The sequence below is a fragment of the Boleophthalmus pectinirostris genome, unplaced genomic scaffold (genome assembly GCF_026225935.1).
Source record: "Boleophthalmus pectinirostris isolate CB_2022bp ecotype Guang Dong unplaced genomic scaffold, ASM2622593v1 HiC_scaffold_20, whole genome shotgun sequence".
In the NCBI taxonomy this organism is placed as follows: domain Eukaryota; kingdom Metazoa; phylum Chordata; class Actinopteri; order Gobiiformes; family Gobiidae; genus Boleophthalmus; species Boleophthalmus pectinirostris.
In genome coordinates this window covers 23670537-23693135 of record NW_026571153.1, presented here as the reverse complement: position 1 = coordinate 23693135, position 22599 = coordinate 23670537, and the positions used below count along the sequence as shown (strand labels likewise).

The following is a 22599-nucleotide window of genomic DNA, read 5'->3' as shown; positions in this document are numbered from 1 at the left end:
TGCTATTAGATAGATTGGTATATCATGCATTTGTCTTGACATATATCTATGAGTCTCACAGCTGTGATCAGAGTCCTTATCCTCAAATGACCTTGGTACAATAATTAACTATAGAAATGATTATAACAGCTAAGCTTAATTATTTATCCTAACATAACACTGAATTGCATAGACGCTGACAAAAGTCCAGACTGGAAGATGGTGAGTTTGCATGTTCTCACTATGTCTGGGTGGGCTCTTTAGGTGGGCATTCTGGTTTCCCCTATCAACCCAAAACATGCCCAATTGCACACTAGCCCAAGATCTGGAGACTGCTAACAAGTTGCCCCAGTAATTTAAGGGTGCACTCCAAAAAGATAACTCAAACTTACTTAAATGATTTTTTACAGTGGATACTTTTTACTTTTACTTCATTACATTTGAGAGCAGGTATCTGTATGCTACTTTCTACTTCACTACATTTCAGATGGATTGAAAAGTAAAAAGTGCCCTTTTTTCTGTTGAAATGGCTAATACATTGAAATTTAGATATTTTTGTATCTTGACAAAACTGCGTTGTCTAGACCTTAATGAAAAAAGTGCGGATTCAACAAAACCCACAGAATGGATCTATTCCTGTAAATCACATTTCAAAGTTTCCCTGTCCACTAAACCTGCTTGGGGGCTGTTTACTCCTCCTCCTTGTCCTGCCTCAAAGGGAAATGAAGTGTTTCAGACAAACCCAAAGACAAAATGGACCTCGCAGTGGAGGAAGTGAACCGCAATATGGACGGTAAGATGAAAAACAAAAAATGATTTCATAACTGTGCGAGTAGTGTCTAACATTATTAGTTCTATCCAGAGGTGGGTTCTCACTTAAATTTACTTGATTTACCCCCGTACCGTTTTGAAAATGTTTGTGTATTTCATTTTTGAAATTGCCATAAAATCGTCAAAGAATAATATTATTATATATTTGTAATGGTATGAGAAATTCTATTTGTCAACTGGACAAAAGTTTTTTGGTCAAATACGTTTCGCAGCTCCTCCAAGCTGCTTCTTTCTATCTCTATTGTTTTCTTTGTTTTGATTTAGGTATGAGAATTGAAAAAATCTAAACAAAGAAAACAATAGCGATAGCCACGTCAGGTCCAGAGGTGTGAAAGCGGCCTGAACGATTATGCTAATATGACCCTAACAAACAGAAACTGTAAACAAGTAGGTGTGTTAGTTTCAGAGTAGTTTCGTTGTAGTTTGAACTTTAGATATAAAGCAGTGTCCTCTACCATTCTGACCAAGGGCCTCATTTATAAAGCTATAAAGCGTAGGCGCTCTTTACGGCAACCGCGGGATTTATGAAACTCGACCTAAGCTCCGCGCTTTATGGCAAGCCGATAATGCCATGTACTCATCAGGCAGTCGCGTTTCGATATAAATTCACACACAAAAAACGCCGTTTGTCAGATATGACGCCGCTTTTTTCGCCGAAAATTCACCAAAATGCGCCACTTTTTACGACGCAATGACGTTCTAGAACAATCCGCGTATTTTACGTGCGTTCTACTAATATAATAATAATGTCCATCCCTCTTTTCTGGCCACCAGTAAATCTGAAGTGTTTGCGCCCATTCGCTGATCAAGACAGGCAGACCAAGACAGTTCAATGTGGCCACTTTTTTACTTTGTTTCTTTTTTACTTTGTCCTTTTTCAAATGTTGCGCATACATTTGAAAAAGGACAAACAGTCGCTGGATTTCTCGTTCCTTGGAAAATCCTCTATACAACCTTTAAGTAAGGTCTTTATTTTCTCAGCTCTAAATCCCACACACTCCAAGGTCATTTTGGACTGAACATGTGGCCCATAGCCCAAACTGTCTATTTGATCACAAATTTCCCCTATAGTTTTTAAAAAAAATTGTCACTGTGGCCTGAAATCTACTTTTTTTTCGGGAATTTCTAAAGTTATAATTTTTTTCTATTTTTATGTTTTATTTTTTCCCACAAGGCATGTTTGGTTCCTTTTGTTACACTTTTCAGACTGCAGACTATTCAGACTATGGACTATGGGTTAGAATCTAAAATCTGAAGCCTTAACTTTAAAATGTATACTTAAATTCATGTTTTTTGGGAAATTTTCTTGTCTTTTTCAAGGAACCGCAAATTGCTTTGTTGACAAATAGGCTGTTTTTACATAGGGACATAGCACTTCAGATTTGAATAACCACAGAAATACTCCTTTAAAAAAAATTAAAAAATGAAATATATAATATATATCATTTGAAAATATGTTTTCTATTTTTTCATGAGTTTTCAGGCAAACATTTTTGGTAGTGTTTGCTAATGTGTGCATTGTGTCACCTTGGGAACTGCTGAACTGCTGAATTGAATATTCCACCATAGAGATAAATGTAGAACACTCCCAGTGTGATATAACTGCTAAGTATCAATACAACCAGGTTTTCTATATTAGTTCTCTACTATAAACAATACTGCCACTGCTATGTTTCTAGTGTAAATATGTTTTGTTCTTTTCCAGAGCCCAGAAGAATCGTGATTTTGGGGAAAACAGGCTCAGGGAAGAGCAGTTCATTAAATACTATACTTGGTCAAGAAGTATTTGAAGTTTGTCATTCGTCCGTCTCTGGTACGAGCCGGTGTCAGGCTCTCAGCAGACGGGCCCGAGGGAGGAACCTGCATCTCATCGACACTCCAGGTTTCTTTGACACAGACCCGAGAAGCACTGAGCTGAGTCCTGAGATCCTAAAATGTAGCGTACTATGTGCTCCCGGGCCCCATGCTTTCCTCATTCTGCTGAAGGTGGAGCGGTACACGCGTCTGGAGCAGGCCGTGGTCGACACCATTCTCACATATTTCACAGATGACGCGCTCCGATTTGCTACAGTGGTCTTCACTCATGGACAGGACCTCCCGGCGGGCAAACGTATTGAAGACTGGGCCAATGAGAACTCCAGTCTCAGGGTGCTGCTACAAAAGTGTGGAGGCCGCTGTTTCGTGTTGGACAACAGGTACTGCAAAAACACTATCGCTATTAGTCACTGTTATTGGTATTTGGCAAAGACCTCAAATTTACTTTTTGAACTCTTGGAACAGTTTTATTAAACATTATAAAACAGAGTAGAGTTGAATTAAGTCTGACTTCATAACTAAAGCAGCAAACTTTGACTATTGTGGTCAAATACAAACATATTTTAGTTTCTATTTCTATGAATAAACTCTGAAATAGTCAAGCTTTTATTTATATTAATTTAAGCTGAGCAATACGTGTGGCTACAGCAGACAGGACATATAATGAACAAGTTTGAAAGTGTTAAACTGTCCCAAACTGGGCAATGACGGGGATGTATGTCTATGGCAGAATGTTCAGTAGCCTAGTTACCATGGTGACCCAACACACACATTAACAAACACTACTAAATAAGTTTCTGACACATTTACAAGTACAATTCAACTTTAACACCAAAAAAAAAAACAAAAAAAACAACCAACCAAACAAACAAACAAAAAAGGCACCTTTTCAGAATCCCAGCCCAATAATATGCTATAAACACATTTGTAACATTTATTTTACAGATACTGGAACAACAGCCAGGACCCGTACAGAAACAACCAGGCCCAGGTGGAGGCACTGCTACAGAATATCGACTACACAATATTACTTAACGGAGGTCGATACTACACCAATGGCATGCTCGAACGCATCTGGTATTTCCTACAACAGGAGGCACAGGGCACCCGGCTGAATCCATCCAGAGGTGTCACATTTTGGGATGTCCTGAACAAAGCCAGAGATGAGGTGTATACAAAAATGCTGAACAACATGAGCGGTGTGGTGATCGGGGTCTTGCTGGGTGCTCTGTTAGGGGTGGGGTTCATGGTTGGGGTTGTGGCCGTAAAGACGACAGTGGGGATGGTGGCAGGAGCAGCGGTGGCAGGGTCAGCAGGGGGCATTACAGGGGCGTATGTCTCAGAATATGGCAGACAGTGGAGCAAATCACCCGAAGTCAAGGCATTCCTGGACGATCTTTCTAAAAAACTTCAATAGACTCTTCCTGTGTTTGAAAGCAGAACAACAACATTAGGGTATATTAACTCATACTGTTCCATACATTATTTTTTGAGTTTTCTACCACGTTATAAGGTTCTTCCTTCATCACAAACGTGTAAACAGGTTTAAATTTAGATGTAATCCATGCAAGTTATCTTAGTAAGTAATCTAGTGATCTTTCATGAGCTTTATTTGAACCCTCCTTATGGTTAGCTTTAAGATTCTGTCCAATGTCCCGCCCAGAATCCATGCTCCCACATGACAATTCTCCATAAATATACAAAAACATGAGACAAAACTACACCCAACAACTTGACAAACCAGATGCGATGTGCAGTGGTTTCATTAGCAGGTTGCACGCTGATTGTGTTGTGATTACGCTTTGAAGGAGAGGAACTTAGCACAGAGAGCAAAGGGAAGGAAGACTTAAAAATTATGTTAATATGTTGTTCTCGGCGAATGTGGCATTTTCAGAAGAAGGTAACATGTTGATTTAAGTATGTTATGTGTTAGCAGTTACCCCAGGGAAGTAAAATACACCCTCTTTCACAAAACTATCTCACCTCACCTGAGTAACACCAGAGATTCATTAGAAAACATCACGTGTAGCGCTGTTTCTGTTTTGTCTGTAGATTATGAATTTAACGATTAGTGCTGAAGTTAGCATACGTCTTAATCTAATGTTATGCTGGACAAATGTGCACGACAAATATAGCAGGTCACAGTAGTTTGACAGTAGTTTCATTTCATCAAACGCCACAAATCCTGCATACGAGTGAACTTTAGAAACTGGAGCTTGAAGTTAGATTTTGGCTTGTTTTACTCGTAGGCTAATGTAACAAACATATAGAGCAATCATTTATCTACACTGTCCACAAAGTCAAAATCATTTGTTATTTTACTCTTCTGTTAAAATGAATAAGACAGAGCGTTAAAATCAGTACTAGGCCATTCTAAACTCATCACTCCTATCCTAGTCTATAGATATACAGACAATAGGCCAGTCATGTTTAGCCTTGCCAGTTACAATCAGTGTAAAGAAAACTTTAAAGGTGCACTATGTAACTATTCTTGTAGATAGTCCTCTCTCATTTCGAGGTGATTGATTTGACTGGCATCTTCCTCAGAATGGTCTCAGTAACTTATCTTGTACTTTTTAAATTACAAGTATTTTTACAGCTCAAAAATACAATGAAAAACATACATTCTTACTGTGAGTGGGCTTGCTTCTCCACAAATCTGGCCTGTAATTTGGCCTGGTGGTGTCACCTGTCATATTCATGGAGATAGATATGTTTAACGCCATATTGTGGAACATTCCAGGTAAGGCAATGACATCAACATCAACACAGAAACAAAACTCCACCAGAAAAGACAACACAGTGCCCCTTTAAGTATACTTTCTCAAATGTTTCCTTAAAAGTGGATTAACAGTAACTAATAAGGCATAAAAAGTCTTTGTCTCTTTCTTCACCCCTAATCTATCCCCCTAATGGGACAATAAAAAAAGAAGTAAAAGCACCTTAATGTTATCATGTATGTGTTATTGTGTAATAAAATAAGTTTCTGTACCAATATATGTTTTATGAATTAATAAACACAATTTCCCAAAAATATCTTTGAGATGACCATTTGTTTGGCTCAAGTTATTTCTGAATAACACATTTCAAGTTGGCATGGCTATGTTGCTACTTGTCTTATAGATTTTGCCATGCTGTGGGCTTCATAGTAATATCATAATCATTTTATATAATATAATATAATATCATATCATATATCATATCATATATAATAATAATAATATAATAAACCCAATCATTTAAAATATTTGCGGACACACATCCATTTTGAAAAGCATGCTGTATATTTTATCCATTAATAGTTTATCTTTACAATTCAAATACTGAGAGTTTATTTGAGTTTACACATTTTAATCAGCACACATTTAAAAACACAATCTCTAATGTGTGTCCACACTACAGGCTTGTTGATTGGATTTAGTATAATGATAACTTACATAGACCTGTATCAAACAGAATGCCTAATAATAATTAACCTGGCATGTTGTCCACCTAAAAGATAGAGCATGGAGCAATGGAGAGAAATCTAAAGAACATCCAATGTCCTGCACGATGGACATGTCTGAAGAACATCTAGGGTCATTTAGTTACTATTGAGGAACCTCCAAAGTCTTCCACCTGCTATTAAAATGTTAAAATGTCATTAAAAATAAATGTGTATACTTTCTCAGTGATTAAAGTAAAAATAGAGAGTATTTTTTTTACCTTAAATTGATAAAAAATCTATTATGGCACCTTTAATTAACAATATAAGGTATTAGCCCACAGCTCACAATTGTGAATGACCATAAAGCAAACTTTTTCATGCACTTTTTAACAATGTTCATAGAAAATAATACTCAATAATGCCAAAGTACTACAAAGGGGACACGAATTTCATAATTTCATCTTTGGGAAAAATGTGGGCATTAACGGGTTAATCTTGTGGGCTTGTTCTTGTTGCTTCAGCTTTAAAAGTGAAACTAAAGTTGTCTGCTGACGCAATTTATTTTCTGACAGTTTTGCGGGTTTGAGAGCACAACAGCAGAGCGCGATGGAAGGTAAGCTCCAGTTTGTTTCTTTTAGAGTCACTGCTTGTACTTCGTCAACAGATAGGCCGCAGCTAAAACTGCACGAGACCCTGCACGAGACCCTGCACAAATGTTTCCTCATTCTCTTTTTCCGACCCACACCCTTTAACACCCTTTACCCTTGAAATTAAGAATGTTTAAACTTTGTGAAGCATTGGGTGGTTTATGTTTGTTTAATTGTTAACACTATGATTAGTTTTGCTTGGTTCAATAAATCTGTCACTCATGTTGATAGTGTAACTCGGTTCAAGTTTGAAAACAATAATAAAGTTCCCATATTTCGCTTTCTTTTAAAAAAATCTATGTTATAATGTTACTTCCTCCTGAAAAGCATATCCAAAGTTGTGTTTTGTTTTATTCACACATGTTTAACTCACATATCCTGCATATTTAGGCGGAGTTTTTCTCTCAGACTGAAAACACTCTGCTCCACCTTGTGTTGTCAAGTGGTAATACAGGAAGCACTTTACTGCGTAAACCCCATACACATTCACTAGAGTCATTTGAATGATTTCAGCCCTGGAATTGTCAGTCTCTACTGAACAAACCATTGTTGTATAATTTAATCTGATTTTATACATCAAATAACTAAATTGTTCATATTGACAACTACAACCTGCACTGTCCAAACAGCACATGTTCTCAACACTCCAATGAACATTATTCTGAAGAAAATATTCAAATGTCAAACTTGGACTTGCACTCTATCTTTCTTTTTGTAGGTGAGAGCAGGATTGTCCTTCTGGGAAAGACAGGAACAGGAAAAAGCAGTCTGGCCAACACAATTTTTGGGGTTCAAGACTTGTTCACGGTTTCACATAAATCAAACTCTGAGACACCGGTCTGTAAATCAGAAACAAGAAACATCAACAATAAAACCATCACACTGGTGGACACTCCTGGATTCTTTGACACCAACCCAAGAAGCATTGATCTGAGCCCTGAGCTACTGAGATGTACAGAGGAGTGTGCCCCTGGACCTCACGCTTTTCTGCTGGTGCTCAAAGTGGACAGGTACACCAAACAGGAGGAGGCTGTTGTGGATCTAATGCTCAAGTACTTCTCTGAGGAAACTCTCAAATACACTACACTGGTCTTCACTCATGGTGCCCAGCTGGAAGAGGGGGTTACAATAAAGGACTGGGCCATAGATAATAGAGCCCTGAGCACCCTGATTCAGAAATGTGGAGGTCGCTGTCATGTGTTTGATAATAAATACTGGAATAACAGCCAGGATCCATACAGGAACAACCATCACCAAGTCAGAGAGCTGCTCAAGACCATCGACCAAACTGTGCAGAGGAATGGAGGGACATACTACACCAATGAATTCCTGACAATGATTGATAATGAAATTCAACAAGAGATGAGTAATCTTTCCACTTCAAGCAACCTGACCTGGGCGGATATTCAACAAAAAGCCAAAGAGGTGGTGTACAGTAAACTCATGAGAAACATGGAGGGTGCGTTGGTTGGGGCCTTGCTGGGGGCTTTTCTGGGAGTGGGAGTGATGGTGGCTATTGTAAAAAGAAGCTCTCCAGGCCTATGGCAGTGTCTGGGTGCGGCAGTGATAGGTGCAGGGGTGGGAGGGGTCATAGGGGGCATGGTGGGGGCCTGGGGGTCTGACAGGTGGAGCTCACCCACAGAGATGGTCCAAGATGGTGTGGAGTTCATGACAGAAGTGGAGACACTAATGACACGGACCAACAGCACACTCACTGCTGCGCGTAACATAGCCAGTACACTCACTGGAGCCAGTGCAGCCACTGGAGCCAGTGCAGCCACTGGAGCCAGTGCAGCCACTGGAGCCAGTGCAGCCACTGGAGCCAGTGCAGCCACTGAAGCCAGTGCAGCCACTGATGTCAGTACACCCAATGGAGCCAGTGCACCCACTGGAGCCACTAATATATATCTATGTGCAGTTATGTAAGAAATAATACAATTGTATGTTATTTTTGTTTGTTTGTTTTTAGCATTATGTCTTACACTGATTAACCTTTATATTTGTTGTAACTTTTCAAATCTTATAATAAAAACTATTTTACTTTTTCAGTTCTGTACTTTGAGTAATGGTGCTTGAGAATGGGTGTGGTAAAAATGTTGTTATTAAAGGTTTGATAAAGTCTTGGTCAAAAGTTCATGTGCAGTAAACAGAACCTGTGCGTGACTGAAACTGCAAATTAAAGAGAAACTGTCATGACATAACTTAAAATTATAAATCAGGTGTTAATGTAATAAACATAATGAATGGCCTGTTTGTTACTGTAGGAATATTCACTTAAGAGTTCCAGGCCAGCTCAAGAAGTTGGACATCGAGGGGAAAATGGCACTTGTTTTTAATTGAGTTATTCATGTTGTATTTTATTAGGTGTTTGGTTTTAGGGTTTTATCTTTTTTGTATTTGTTTTTTATATGGTTTATTTGGAAATCATTATTTTATTGGAGGTTTTATCCAGAAGTATATAAGGCACATTCTGTATTCTGCTGAGAAGATCTGCTGTTCCCATCCTCCTTGCATCTTTTTGTTGTGCACCACACTTGCACCAGAGCCCTTTATTTTTGAGAATCAAACTAATAATAATAAAAAGAAGGACCACACTAAACCTGCCTCCATCATCTCTGTACTCACTGCTCACTGCAACCCAGCAGCTCTACCCATCCTGGTCACAACATGGAAAAAAACATGACAAATAGCTAAAAAATGTGGTAACTTCAAATTATAGACACACAAAAAAACATTATATCTAAAGATCAGTGCTAAATTACAGGTTAAAATCATTTCATATTGTCAACATAAAACTTATGTCACTTGTACACTTACTCACAGTGGGAAAGGAACCAAAACTTTTACTCAAGTAAGAATACTGTTATTTTAATTAAAAAAAAAATCTCAAGCAGGAGTACAAGCATACTGCTAGAAAATTACTCTGAAAACAACAATAATTAAACATAATTCATGTATCTAAGTACTACCCACATCTCTGTATGCTGGTCTGAGCTATCCCACCGATATGTTTTATTAATATTAGTGATTAAACTCTCATAGTACTACATTGTGACATTTTTTTCCACACTCGGTTGTCGCAGTTGCCCTGTGGCTACCTAACAAAATGGGAAGGCCAATCTGCACCAGTAACGTCTCCAATATCACCAACCACTCACTCAGCACATCTACAAGCAGTGTGGATGAAGTGTGTTGCCCAGGAACACAACTATATTTTTTTAGTCTGTGCCTGTATATTATATTATTGTGTACAGTCTTATCATTCATTTCCTAATTTTTAAAGGTGCTACATTATACAAAAAATACTCTTGTGAGCTTTTAGTCATGTCACCTCCTCATAACATGCCAGAAGTTGTGTTTTGTTTCATTTAACCCTGCATTATGAATCTCCCAAACTCAAAATGCTCTATTACACCTCGCAATGTCATGAAGGTGTGGTTTTAAAGTTAACAGCTACTTTTTACCTTTAGTTCAGTTGAGATGACAATTCTCAGGCTGAAATCATCCAAATGATTCAAGTGAAGACGTTTTGAGTTTAAAACACAGTGGGATAGAGTGTTTTTTGTTTGAGGGAAGAACTCACCTCAAACATGCAGGATTTATGTGTTAAACATGTGTGAAAGAATCAAAACAACAACTTCAACAACTATGTTTATAATGAGGAAACAACATCATAAAATAGATTAGAAAAGAGTGTAATATGGGCCCCTGTATTACACAAAATTGACTCTTGAGCTAATGTGTTTTGTTTCATTCACATGTTTGAGTAACCATTTATTATTACTGTGTCTTTATTAGCTTATATTACAACACAGATCAGAAAAGAGCGTAACATGGGCCCTTTAAACAGATCAAGTTCCGCCCTGCGGTGTGGCACTTTTCCTCCAAACGCGGAAGACGATCATAACAAACTTGCACATCCATGATTTAGCGCACACTCGTAATGGATGACCGCTGCGGGTACCCGGTGTTTTTCGAGTGCCCGGACCTGCTCCCGGGCCAGGAGAGGACGGTCGAGCGGTATTTTCGTAACCGTCGTAAGTCCGGCGGAGGAGACAGTAGTCCGCTGCGAAAAGACGACAAGGGGGTCTACAGCATTTTGTTCAAGCAGCAAAAAGGTACGATTTTTATACAAATGACTTTTATATACTGTCAATAAAGTGATTAAGATTGATAAAATTGCATGCCAGAAATGTATTATGAAACGAGAAAAAAAATCAACAAGCTGGTTTCGGATAACTTTCACTTTCGTTTTCGAGGAAGTGGAAACTAGGCGGACGCGGCATATTTGCATAATATGACTTAAATCAGCCAATAACTGAAATCAAGGCAAAGCTATGATTTTATTACATTGCATATAGTGATATTTTTGTGTGTGCCTACTGTAAAAAGATTATCTGTTCTAGATATGCTACCTTGTTGGCAGTGCGGGCTGGTACTGTGTCTAGGTCAAAGTGTGATTTTCGACCCCAGTATTGAAATAATAAAAGCATGATAAAGTAATCAAATTAAAGATAAGAAATAATACATTCATGAAAGTGGGAAGACACCAAACTTGCCTTCGCTGTCATTTTTATTTTTTTGTTGTTGAATATTTTAAGTGACTGAAAATCGCCTCCAACAATAACTTTAAAAGGCACGATAACATGAAAAGGTCTTTGCTCTTCTAAATGAGGAAACTACAAAGCACTGCTCTTGTTAGCTTCCCATGCATATCAAAAGGTCAAACTAATTTAACTATTAACTAACTGTTTTCAATCCTGGGTTGTATCTTTACACTATAATTTAAATGCGACTCAATGTAAATGTTTTCTAAATATTCAGAATACAGTACTCTGACTGGACCATGTACCAGAATACATTGCAAAATAAATTTAATGCAGGTATTCAGTATTTTGTAACTAAATACATTTTTTAAGAATTCTTTCCACATGCCTTACCCTGACTGGAATTGTACAGTGGAAAAAAAAAGACATTGAAAAAAAGAACGTAATAGATGTAAAATGTAGGCCTAATATCATGTCATTTCTACAGTGCACTTAATAATCTACTTACATACTGTAGATTTAGTATAATAATTAAAGGTGCACTATGTACCCTTTTGGTTGGGAGTCAGCCACCTGCGTGTTTCAGTGGTTATGTCACTGTGCTGGATATGTTACTGGAATGTATATTAAACAGCTTAACCTTACATTTATTAAGTTAGAAGTGGTTTTATAGCTCAAAAATACCTAGAAAAACGGCATCCTGACTATGAGAAGGGTTGCCTCTCCACAGATCTGACCTGTAACTTTACCTGGTTTGATCTCCATGAAGATTTAAAGGTTTAATTCCACACTGTCCAGACAAAGGGATAACATCTCCATGGAGAAAAGCGTCTCCACCAGAAAAGTTACACAATGTACTTTAAAATTGGGCATTTCTTAATGAGTAATATATTGTCATTTTAAAACAGGGGACTGACATATTTTCACATCACATTTGAATGTACCTGACTGTAATCTATTCAAAAGATGTTGTTGTGAATACTAGAAATATCCTTTTGTTTAGTGCCATGCCTTTTTAATCTAACACACCAAACAAATGAGCTTAGAGGGAAATTCCAACACAGTATTTTACTGTCTGAGGTAATATAAACTGTTGATATTATTTTAGTTTTGTCGCGATTATTAAATACACATAGAATCGAAGGAATTGTAATATTTTATTAAATGCATGTGCAATCAAATTCAGCTTTTACGCATAACAGTTTTAATGCTGATTTAACAAAAGCATTCAACGTGATGGTCAAGTTGTTTATGCTGTAGATAAGAATGTTTTGATTCAAACCGGTTATTCAATCATAAAGCAGAATGAGCTTCACATGACTCTTTCATTTGGGTTGTCAGTTTCAATGCTGAAATCCAGTCCAGCACCTGCAGAAAAACTTGTATGTGTCCTCTATCTATAGGTTACGACACTGGTAACCTGGGTTCACTTGTGATTGTAGTACATTTTTTAAACTATAAGAATGCAGGCTACTTACAGTTACATTAATAAATTGTTGTTGGTTCTAAGCACTAATAGAGATTAATTTGCTCTTTCACAGTTTAAAATTGTAATATGTGTGTTAATATCATTGTTACAGATCAACATGAAGTTCTCCGTAGGAAAGAACACACGGTGGAGACTGGAAATGCTTCACTCAAGTTTTCTGTCCGAGAAGCACAAGTGTCCCCCTCTTCCTCCCTCTCCTCCCCCTCCACCAGTGACAACCAGAGACCAGCTGAAGGACCAAATGAAGTACCACCTGAAGCCAGTGGATCCAAATGTGCAACTACTACAAAGGTATAAATGAGTTTAGGCCAGAATGAGTTTAAGAAAATATTCGTGGTAAGATTTTATACTTATTTGGTGTATTTTAATCAATATTTGTCCTTAGGAGAATTATTCCAGTATAGATAATCTAGATTAATATTGGTTTCTAATTATTACCAAAATCTGTCATCAGTAAGTGCCTATGATATGTTGAACTGCTCATTTTACAAAAACACAGTTAAATTCATAATACTTAAGAAAAAAAATGTATTCTAAAGAATTAAGATTTTTTTTAAAGTGCTTAATAACTGTTATTTCTTCATGTTTCTTCATGTCTGAAATGGAGCAACACATCATGGTCTATGTAGTTTCCTCTGTTTTTTTAAGCTATAGCTGCACCATAACAATGAATTTAAGCAAAGAGACTTGTAATTTGATATAGGCTATTGTAATGGTCCAGGATATTATTGTGAGACTGTTTTTATGTGTACTTTTTGATACAGACCTATACTGGCTCAAGTCTTCCTCCCAGTGGTGAAAATTATGAACTACAAGTGGACCGCTACCTCCTTCACTACCTAAAGGACTGCCTCAAAGCTCAGAAATGGCTCCATAAACAACTAGGACTTTTGAACTGCACTGCTGACCTGTACCCAGAAGATGAGAGAGCTGTGGTGAGGAGGGGTGATAGTCGCAGTTATAGCGATGACAACTGGAAAACAGAAATTTCCACACTTTTTGAGATGGTAAAAGATCATTACATGTGTCACTTTGAAATGGATCCTCATAAAATACAACAGTTGCTCAGATCAAGCAGCTCTCTAACCGAAGATGACGTAAAAGTTTATAGTGATGTTGGATTGGCTGTTGTAGTTGGAGAAATCCCTCAGGTTAACGCTGTTTTGAACTTGCTGCAAGAAGATTGCGATTCCAAGACAAAGCGCTTAGTTTGGACACTTGGTGAGGCAAAATTAAGGCTTTTGTGGAATCGGATTGAAAATAGTTTGCAGCAAGAATTCCCAAAGGTGGAAGTGTCTCGCGAAGAGGGAGGGCGGTTGGTTCTTACAGGCAATGCAACAGCCGTACTCCAAGCAGATGAGTTTATTGCAGATCTTGACAATGAAGTGATAGAAAAGACACTATCTGATTTCAATCCATATTTTCTAGCCTTTTGTAAGAAAGCATTGAGCAAAGCAGGAACTCTTGATGATTTTGTAGGATTGGGCGTTGAAGTGGAAATTGAAATTAGAGAAACAGATCTTCGACTTGTCTCCTTTTCCTCTTCAAGCTTGGATGAAACTGAACATGCGTTACACACAAAATTTAAGATAGAAGAGATTCCTTTTGCGAACCTGTCAGAAATATATTCATTACGACAGAAAATTAGACCAATTATAATGAGAATGAACCGTGACGCGTGCAGAGTGGAGGTGCTGGCTTCATCTCAAAATATTATTTGCCTAGTGGGTCACATCAAAGAAGTTAAAGAGTTGTTTGAAATTATTACTCAAATGATAGGCAGAATACAAGAAGAACAGGAGCCACCAGCATTAGTAGAAGCGTCTCATAGTATTGACTTGAGTGAGATTTCTCCATCACAACAAAAAATCTATTCTGCGCAACTCAGAGAACAAATGTCATCTTTACACTTAGCTGAAGAAGCTCAAGTTGTGGCTAGCTATGTTCTGAACGAAGAATTGGAAGTTATAGTTTGCCAGGGTGACATCACGAAACAGGAAGCAGATGCGGTGGTGAATGCAGCCAATGAGGACTTAGAACACAACGAGGGCGTTGCTTTGGCTCTGAGTAAAGCTGGCGGTCGTGAAGTGCAGGTCGAGAGCAGGTTTTTGGTTGAAAGTTATGGAAAAATCCAGATAGGAGAAGCAGTCGTGACAAGCGGAGGTGAGTTAAAATGCAAGAAGTTGATACATGCTGTTGGACCTAAGAATAGCAAAGGAGATGGAAGTGAGAAGGTATTGATAAAGAAAGCTGTGACCTCCGCTTTGGATCTATGTGAAATAATGGACTTCACTTCAATAGTGTTGCCCTGTATAAGTTCAGGCAGGTTTGGAATCCCCGTGAAATTGTGCGCCGAAGCTATAGCGAGCGCTGTCCGGGCGTTTGGCGGAGTGGAGGGGCGGAGTTTGAAGAAGATCACGCTGATAGACAACAAGAAGAAAGTAGTGAGGGCGATGAAGGAGGCGTGTGACAGGCTGATCCAGGACTTACCGGCAGGGGGGGACAGTTCAGATACAGATGAAGCAATGGATTTAAAGGAGGAGACAGCTGCCACGCCCCAAGGAGACACTGGGGGAAGTGTGAAAGTCAACATCCTCCAAGGCACCATCGAGACACAACAGGTGAGATATTAACACAGTGCTTTAAGAATTAGCTTTTGGCTATTGCATGCTCAAAGAATTTAAAGTTGAAATGAACACTAAATCTTCTCTCTTTGTTACTGTGTATATCACATTTTTTATAGCATTATCTACTGATCCTAGTGCTTTTTGGTCATTTTGCAGCAAACTAGTTAAATAAACTAGCCTGACTCATCAGCCGGTTTCACTTAGTGGAAATCATCTGACCTCGCAGCATTAGGATTCGTCCCCTTGACGGTGGGCGGGTACTTTTTTTAATGTAACCAATCGCTGCTATTTGGTCATGACGTATGTAATGCGCCGCTAAAGTGGCTAACTGGTATATTAAGCTTTTCCCAAATCCCGTAGGAAGAAGGGCAAGAACGTCTTTCCCCTTGATAAAATTCACCAAACATTCTCTTTGTTCCGGCTTTAAATCCTCGTTCTAAGGAATCGTTGCCAACATAGAATGTATGGCTCTTCGCTGATTGGCTGGTGCTTGAACTCACACTTCCGGGGTTTTTGCAAACAGTCTAGTGTATAAATAAGCAGCTTTCTGGTCAAAAACACCTTAATCTAAGTCTATGCTGCCTTCAGTGGCCATTGCAATTTTAAGTAGTTGGTGACATCACTCAAGACTGCCCTGATTACAGCCAGGCGGGGTCGAGTTTAAAGTGCGCATACCTGTTAGACCAATCACACTGTTCCTTATTTTAAACTTGATTTCAATATTAAGGAATAGGTGCGTACTCAATACCAATTCCAATACCACAATAGTAATAAAAACGCTCTTTATTTAGACAATAGAACGTGACCAAATAATAGTGGTATTTTATATCCATCACTTTTATCACTGTAATCCCTCAGGTTCCATAGTGGTCCATGGGTGTATGCTGGTCTATGTGCTCTTACATTTGTTCTGATACAGCTCAAGATCATTTTAAAGCTCTTCAGGAAAGATTCATTATTGTCCTGTGAATGCGACTTTTTTTAGTATCAACACCTACTCAAATGAATATCAAGTTTCAATACAAGTTTTTGTGTCAATTAGTACCTTATTTTTGATACTTATGACAACTCTACTATCTACCTACCCTTGTCTTAGGTGGATGCAGTGGTTTCTCCGATGTGTGGTGGTAGCCCTCTCTCCACTCGAGTTGGGAACTGTTTATATCAAGCAGTTGGATCACAGCTCACAGAGAGTTACTCCAAACAAGATGGCGGAGAAATGCCTGGGGACTCTGTGCTGGTGGAGGGTTTGAGAGGAGCCATGTTTAACGCTGTGTTTTTTGTCCATCTCCTCCAATGGGACAATGATCCTGATGGAACAGCAGAGCAGGTACATTATAGATTAGTGGGATATTTGTTATAGCAGGGATTTTCCATACTTTTGACAACCCTAGTATAAAGTGCATTATATTTCACCCATGTATATTTTCCTTCAGGTGATGAGGCTGGCTGTTGGTAATGTTCTATCCTCAAGTGAGAGCCAGGGGTTTTCTTCAGTGGCATTCCCAGTTCTTGGTGCCGGAGTGGTCCTTGGTTTTCCGGAGGAAGTCGTGGCGCAGGTCCTTCTGGAAGAAATCCACAACTTTGACCAAAGACGAACCAGCAGAACTCCATTTACAGTCAACATTGTCTGCCATCCAAATGACCACATGACAGAAAAGGTAAAGAAAGAACACCTATAAAAAAAAAAAACTAAAATAATAACAAACCAGGGATTTTAAATGCTTTTTCATTTCTAGACTTTCAACGTCACCCAGTCATCTTTGAAGCATCCTGTTGCCCAAGGTTAGTCAATAAAAAATCTTCTTTCATTAAAGGTTCCATAGATTTTAGTCATGTTATAATACTGTTACCTCCTCAAAAACATACCTGGAGTCGTGTTTTGTTTCATTTACACATGCTTGAATAATCCTGGTTTATTAGTGTCTACATCTCCAAAGCTCAAGATGCTCTGTTCCACCTTGTGATGTCATGCAGTGGTTGTTTTCAAGTTAACGGTTACCTTTTACTCTTAGTTTAGTAGAAATTGACAATTCCAGGACTGAAATCATCCAAATGATTCTATTGAAGGTGTGTGGAGTTTTGCAACACAGTGGAGCTCTTCCTGTATTACTACATGGCATCACAAGGTGAAATAGAATGTTTTCTGTTTGAAATGATTGTGACCGTTTCATTTTTATTTTTCAGACTCAGAGTCAAAGCGGATTATCCTTCTGGGAAAAACTGGATCGGGGAAGAGCAGTTTGGGGAACACCATTTTGGGAGAGGACTTTTTTAAAACTGACGACACACCCAACTCCGGGACGAAAAAATGCCAATCCAAAACCAAAACAGTCAACGGTAAAAACATCACCATCATTGACACACCTGGTTTGTTTGATTCGGAGCGTTCAGAGGAGGATCTTAGGCCAGAGATCCTAAGCTGTCTTACAGAAAGCACTCCAGGCCCCCATGCTTTTCTTATTGTATTAAAAGTTGAAAAATTCACAGTGCAAGAGCAAGCTATCATCACCAAAATTTGCCAATACTTTTCCGAAGAAGCCTTAAAGTACGCTACTGTTGTCTTCACCCATGGCAATCAACTTCCTCCAGGCATGAATATTGAAACATTTATCAAACAAAACAAAAGGCTGACGGAGCTAGTCCAAAAATGTGGAAATCGTTGCCAAGTTGTTGATAACATGTATTGGAATGCTAACCAGTCAGACCCGTACAGGAGCAACCAACTTCAAGTAGATGCGTTGCTCGAAACTATTGACCAAATGGTAAAATCAAACAACTGGGGATGTTACTCCAATAAGGCATTCAAAGCTTTGGAGAAAGATATTGAGAAGGAGATGGAAGTAGTTAGCAAAGAATCAGACGCATCTACTCCGCCAGAAGAGATCCGAAAACAAGCTAAAGATCGCGTTTCGAAACGGTGGTTGATCAGTCTCGCAGGTATCGGCACGGGAGCATTACTGGGAGCTGTTTTTGGTGTTGAAGCATTGGTTAGACTAGTTGTCACGGCTGTTCAAAATCCAGTGGTCGTGAAAAGAGTGCAGAGTCTAGCATCAAGAGTAGGGTTATCCATGGAGCTAAGTGCAGTGTTGGGTGCTGGAGGGGCAGGAGTAGGGCTGGTTGGGCTGGCTGGAGGTATTTACGGAGGGGTAATTGGAGGCAGAGCAGCAGATGAAGCCAATTCAGTGCAAGAGGCTTATGAGAGGGCTATGAAGGCAGTAACAAGCACAAGGGACGGGCATCTAAAATCTCTGGATGAGTACAGTAAAGGTCTTTAAAAGGCCTATATTACACAGAACTGACACTTGTGAGCTGTGTTACCTCATCAAAAACAGACCTGGAGTTGTGTTTTGTTTCATTCACAAATATTTGAGTAATTCTAGTCTGTCTACATCTCCAAAGCTCAAAATGCTCTGTTCCATCTAGTGATGTCATGTGGTGGTGGTTTTCAAGTTAACAGCTACCTTTTACTTTTAGTTTAGTAAGGCACTTCCTGTATTACCACATGACATCACAAGGTGGAGTTCAGTTTGTGAGAAGAGCTCAGTCTAAATATGCAGGGTTTGTGTGTTTAACATGTGTGAATGAAACAAAACACAACTCCAGGTTTGTGTTTGATGAAGAAACAACAACATTAAAACACAGAGCAGAAAATAGCGTAATATGGGCCTTTTAAAGGTACACTGCGTAACTTTTCTGGTGGAAAATGAGCATCACCTGCTTGTCTCCATGGAGATGTTATTAGCAGTCATAGGACTTTCAGCTCTTTTATCAGGATCAGAATCCTCCACCAGAAAAGTTACGCAGTTTAGTTCAGAATAAAGTGTAATCATGTTCTCATTTCTAATCAAAAACATATTATGAGTTCTGTTTGGTTTTATTGTATTCAGCTTCTGGGTTCTTAATATTTTTCTTTCATTCAAATGTTATTTTTACTAATGCATCGAAAATAAACATAAACTTAAGTATGTATTGCACAAAAAGTGTATAGGCTTTACAATTAAAGAGGGAGTATATAGAATGGGGGTTCTGTGGGGTATTAACTTATAAAACAAATATAGCATTTTCAAAACAATAAAAGGTAACATAGTGATCTAAATAGGTTATGTATTAGCAGTTAATACCTCACAGAAGTGTAATACTCCCTCTTAAATTTTTCTTTAAAATGCTTCTTTTGCACAGTAATTGTGTTTACTTTGACATTATTAGAACTGATTCAAGGGAGTGGGTTGTTTTGTTTTTAATGTTCCTACTCCACTTTTTAACTACATTCTTAAGAGGATATAATCAAAACTTAACGTATTGATACTTTGCAGTGACGTCTTGCTGGGGGTGTTCTCCACGTATCTCCAATGGTGAAATGTTTTGGAGTTACTGTGGTATCACAATGCACACACATTAGCAAACACACACAGACATTTTCAGGAGCCTGTGATCAATACAAGCGTTCATGGCCCTGTTTAGGTGTTTGATTTTCAACAAAAATTTTGAACATGAGTAACTGAAAAACTGGAGATTGAGATAGAGCTGTTTCACTAATGATCATATAATAGCAATGATTTCATGATGTAATGGTCACATATTATGCAAAACTGACTCTTTTGAGATTTAAGTTGTGTTATAATGTTGTTACCTCCTCAAAAACAGACCTGGAGTTGTGTTTTGTTTCAGTCATACGTTTGAGTAATCCTGCATTATTAGTCTGTCTACATATCCAAAGCTCAAAATGCTCTGTTCCATCTTGTGTAGTAGTAGTCAGAGGTGGGGACTCGCAAGTCGTGACTTGGACTTGAGTCAGACTTGAGTCACTATTTTTAAGATTTGAGACTTGACTTGATAAAATGGACTAAGACTTGGGACTCGACTTGGACTTGAAGGTCAATGACTTGAGACTTGACTCGGACTTGAGCTCTGTGACTTGAGAAGACTTGATGCTTCTCCTAAAAAAAAATATGTCTTTTAGAAAATATTTTCTCTTCACAGTTGATACAAGCAATGCTTAATTTTACAGGAACAAACTGGAACATGTCCCTCCCACTTTCTGTTTGTTACTTTGGATGTAATTGAAGTACTGTGAGATCCTCAAATGCACTACAGTAATATACAGTACAATGCAGTAAAACAGAGGGTACTACATAGAACATGATCCTTCCATTTCAGTGCAGACTACATGACAAAATAACTGTTATTAAACACTTTTTGATTTCTTTTTATTCTGACTAGTGATTCACACTAAGATCTGGTCAATACATTTAAAAAGGAAAATTTTGCATTTCTACAACTCTTATATAAATACTCCTAAATATACCATGACATTTTAAGTACAATTTAAGTCAGATAAATTGCAAAAATCTAAGCTATATTTGGTACTTTGGTGTAAAGACTTGAAATGACTTGAAGCTCAAAGCAGACGACTTGGACTTGACTTAGACTTATGGGCCTGTGACTCGAGAATCGACTTGGCTGTATTTGACTTGGGACTTGACTCGGACTTGAGGTCAAAGACTTACTTGAGATTTGCAAAACAAGGACTTGGTCCCATCTCTGATAGTAATGTTCAAGTTAACAGATACTCTTTACCTTTATTTTCAGTACATTGGCAATTCCAGATCTGAAATAATTCAAATGATTCTAGTGAAGGTGTATGAAGTTTAAAAATACAGTTGAGCACTTCCTGTAGTACCACATGACATCACAAGGTGGAACAGATTGTTTTCTGTTGGAGAACTGACAAAACAACAGATTAGAAAATAGCATAATATGGATCCTTTAAAGAATTATTGCGCTCTACCTCAAACTGTAGTGGTTCTAAGAATCATTGGAACATATTTTTGAATTGTCTGAAAAACATGGTGCAGAAATGGTTTTGTATCTCCTCTAAATGTTTTCAGTTGTATCAACTATGTATTATGACAATAAAGGTGATGGTGCTTCCTTATCTCTACTGTCCCATGTGATATTTTTTGTACATACCAACTCTGACCAGGAGGGGGCTCTCTGTCCCAAGAATGGAAACTCCTCAGTATTTTCTTCCATACAATTACAACATTTTTTCTTATTTTACAAAATAGTGTATTACATCTCTATTTTCTACTGCTGTTAATAACTGAAATCAATGCTAAGGCTTAAAGTACATTTGACAGATTCATATGTTTTTCTAATTATCTGTGATATTTATTTGTCATAGTTTTCCCTCAGTTAGGTGGCAGTTTGTGAAGAAATGGAGGCAGCAGTGAGCAGAATATCTCTACCTCCTTACCTTAACTAATAAACTCCATCCAAAATGAGGATAGAATTTACACACAATAAAGACATTTTTGATTGATTGATTTTAATAAGGTGTTGTCATTTATTTTTATTTGTCAAATCATAACTCTTGTGTAATTGTGTTGTGGCCCTTGGTAACATTATGGTTGCTAGGTTACACGCCTCTTAGTATCTCATAAATGCTGCCCATGTCCAACCAGGAAATCAAATTATAACCTTTACTCTAATTGCTCATAGTTCCTGATTATCTGTGTCTGTTGTTGATAATGTTGTTTCCTCGTCAGCATATCTGGAGTCTGCATATATAGGCTGAGTTCTTCAGGCAGAAAATACTCTGTTCCACCTTGTGATGTCATGTGGTAATACAGGAAGTGCTCCAATATGGTTTTAAACTTTACACATACAAACATATATTAACTGTAGCTGTTAACCTGAAAACTATTGCTTCATGACATCACAAGGTGGAGCAGAGCATTTTGAGCTTTGGACTAATAATAAAGGGCTGCTCTAACATGTGTGCAACAAAACACAACTCTAGGTATATTTTGATGAGTTAACAACATTATAATGGCTATAATTTTGTCTAAAACTCACAAGAGTCAGTTTTGTGTAATATAGGACCCTTAAATCTAACGAGTTAACTTTGTTTTATAGAATTTAGTAGTTAAACTTGTCACATTCAATTAGTCTTCTCCAGTGTTTTAGTAATAATTAGAAATCCATTTACTAGTAGACTATTATAGCTACAGAACTACTACTTCATAATATTTCAATCAGAAACAGGAACCAAAATGCACCACAAAGAGCGATTTTTATACGAATACTTTTCACTTCCTTATTTCTTTTAATAATGAAATCTTTTCGAGTATTTGACCTACGTATAACCTCAGACCAACAAAACATTAAACAGTGTGCTCCAGTAATTATACTCTGAAGTAGTCAAAGTTTGTCAATGCAGTAATGACAAAGG

General features: G+C 38.0%; 1 protein-coding gene across 1 annotated transcript; it reads left to right on the top strand.

Moving 5' to 3' along the window:
- The first annotated feature begins 43 nt into the window (after window positions 1–43).
- Window positions 44–21300, top strand: LOC110158281 (uncharacterized). The gene is made up of 12 exons (XM_055156192.1): window positions 44–772; window positions 2516–3005; window positions 3571–4030; window positions 7291–8621; window positions 8964–9021; window positions 10631–10817; window positions 12827–13026; window positions 13500–15356; window positions 16459–16692; window positions 16799–17023; window positions 17102–17147; window positions 17550–21300. The coding sequence occupies exons 1-12, from the start codon at window positions 733–735 to the stop codon at window positions 18638–18640; spliced, it is 6219 nt and encodes a 2072-aa protein (XP_055012167.1). The 5' UTR covers window positions 44–732; the 3' UTR covers window positions 18641–21300.
- Window positions 21301–22599: the final 1299 nt, after the last annotated feature.

What these genes read in the sequence shown, in the direction of transcription:
- LOC110158281 (XM_055156192.1), top strand. Translation starts at nt 733, where the DNA reads ATGGACCTCGCAGTGGAGGAAGTGAACCGCAATATGGACG. An exon ending in AGTGAACCGCAATATGGACG is followed by an intron (nt 773 to 2,515) that starts GTAAGATGAAAA and finishes GTTCTTTTCCAG; the next exon opens with AGCCCAGAAGAATCGTGATT. An exon ending in GAAGCATCCTGTTGCCCAAG is followed by an intron (nt 17,148 to 17,549) that starts GTTAGTCAATAA and finishes TTTATTTTTCAG; the next exon opens with ACTCAGAGTCAAAGCGGATT.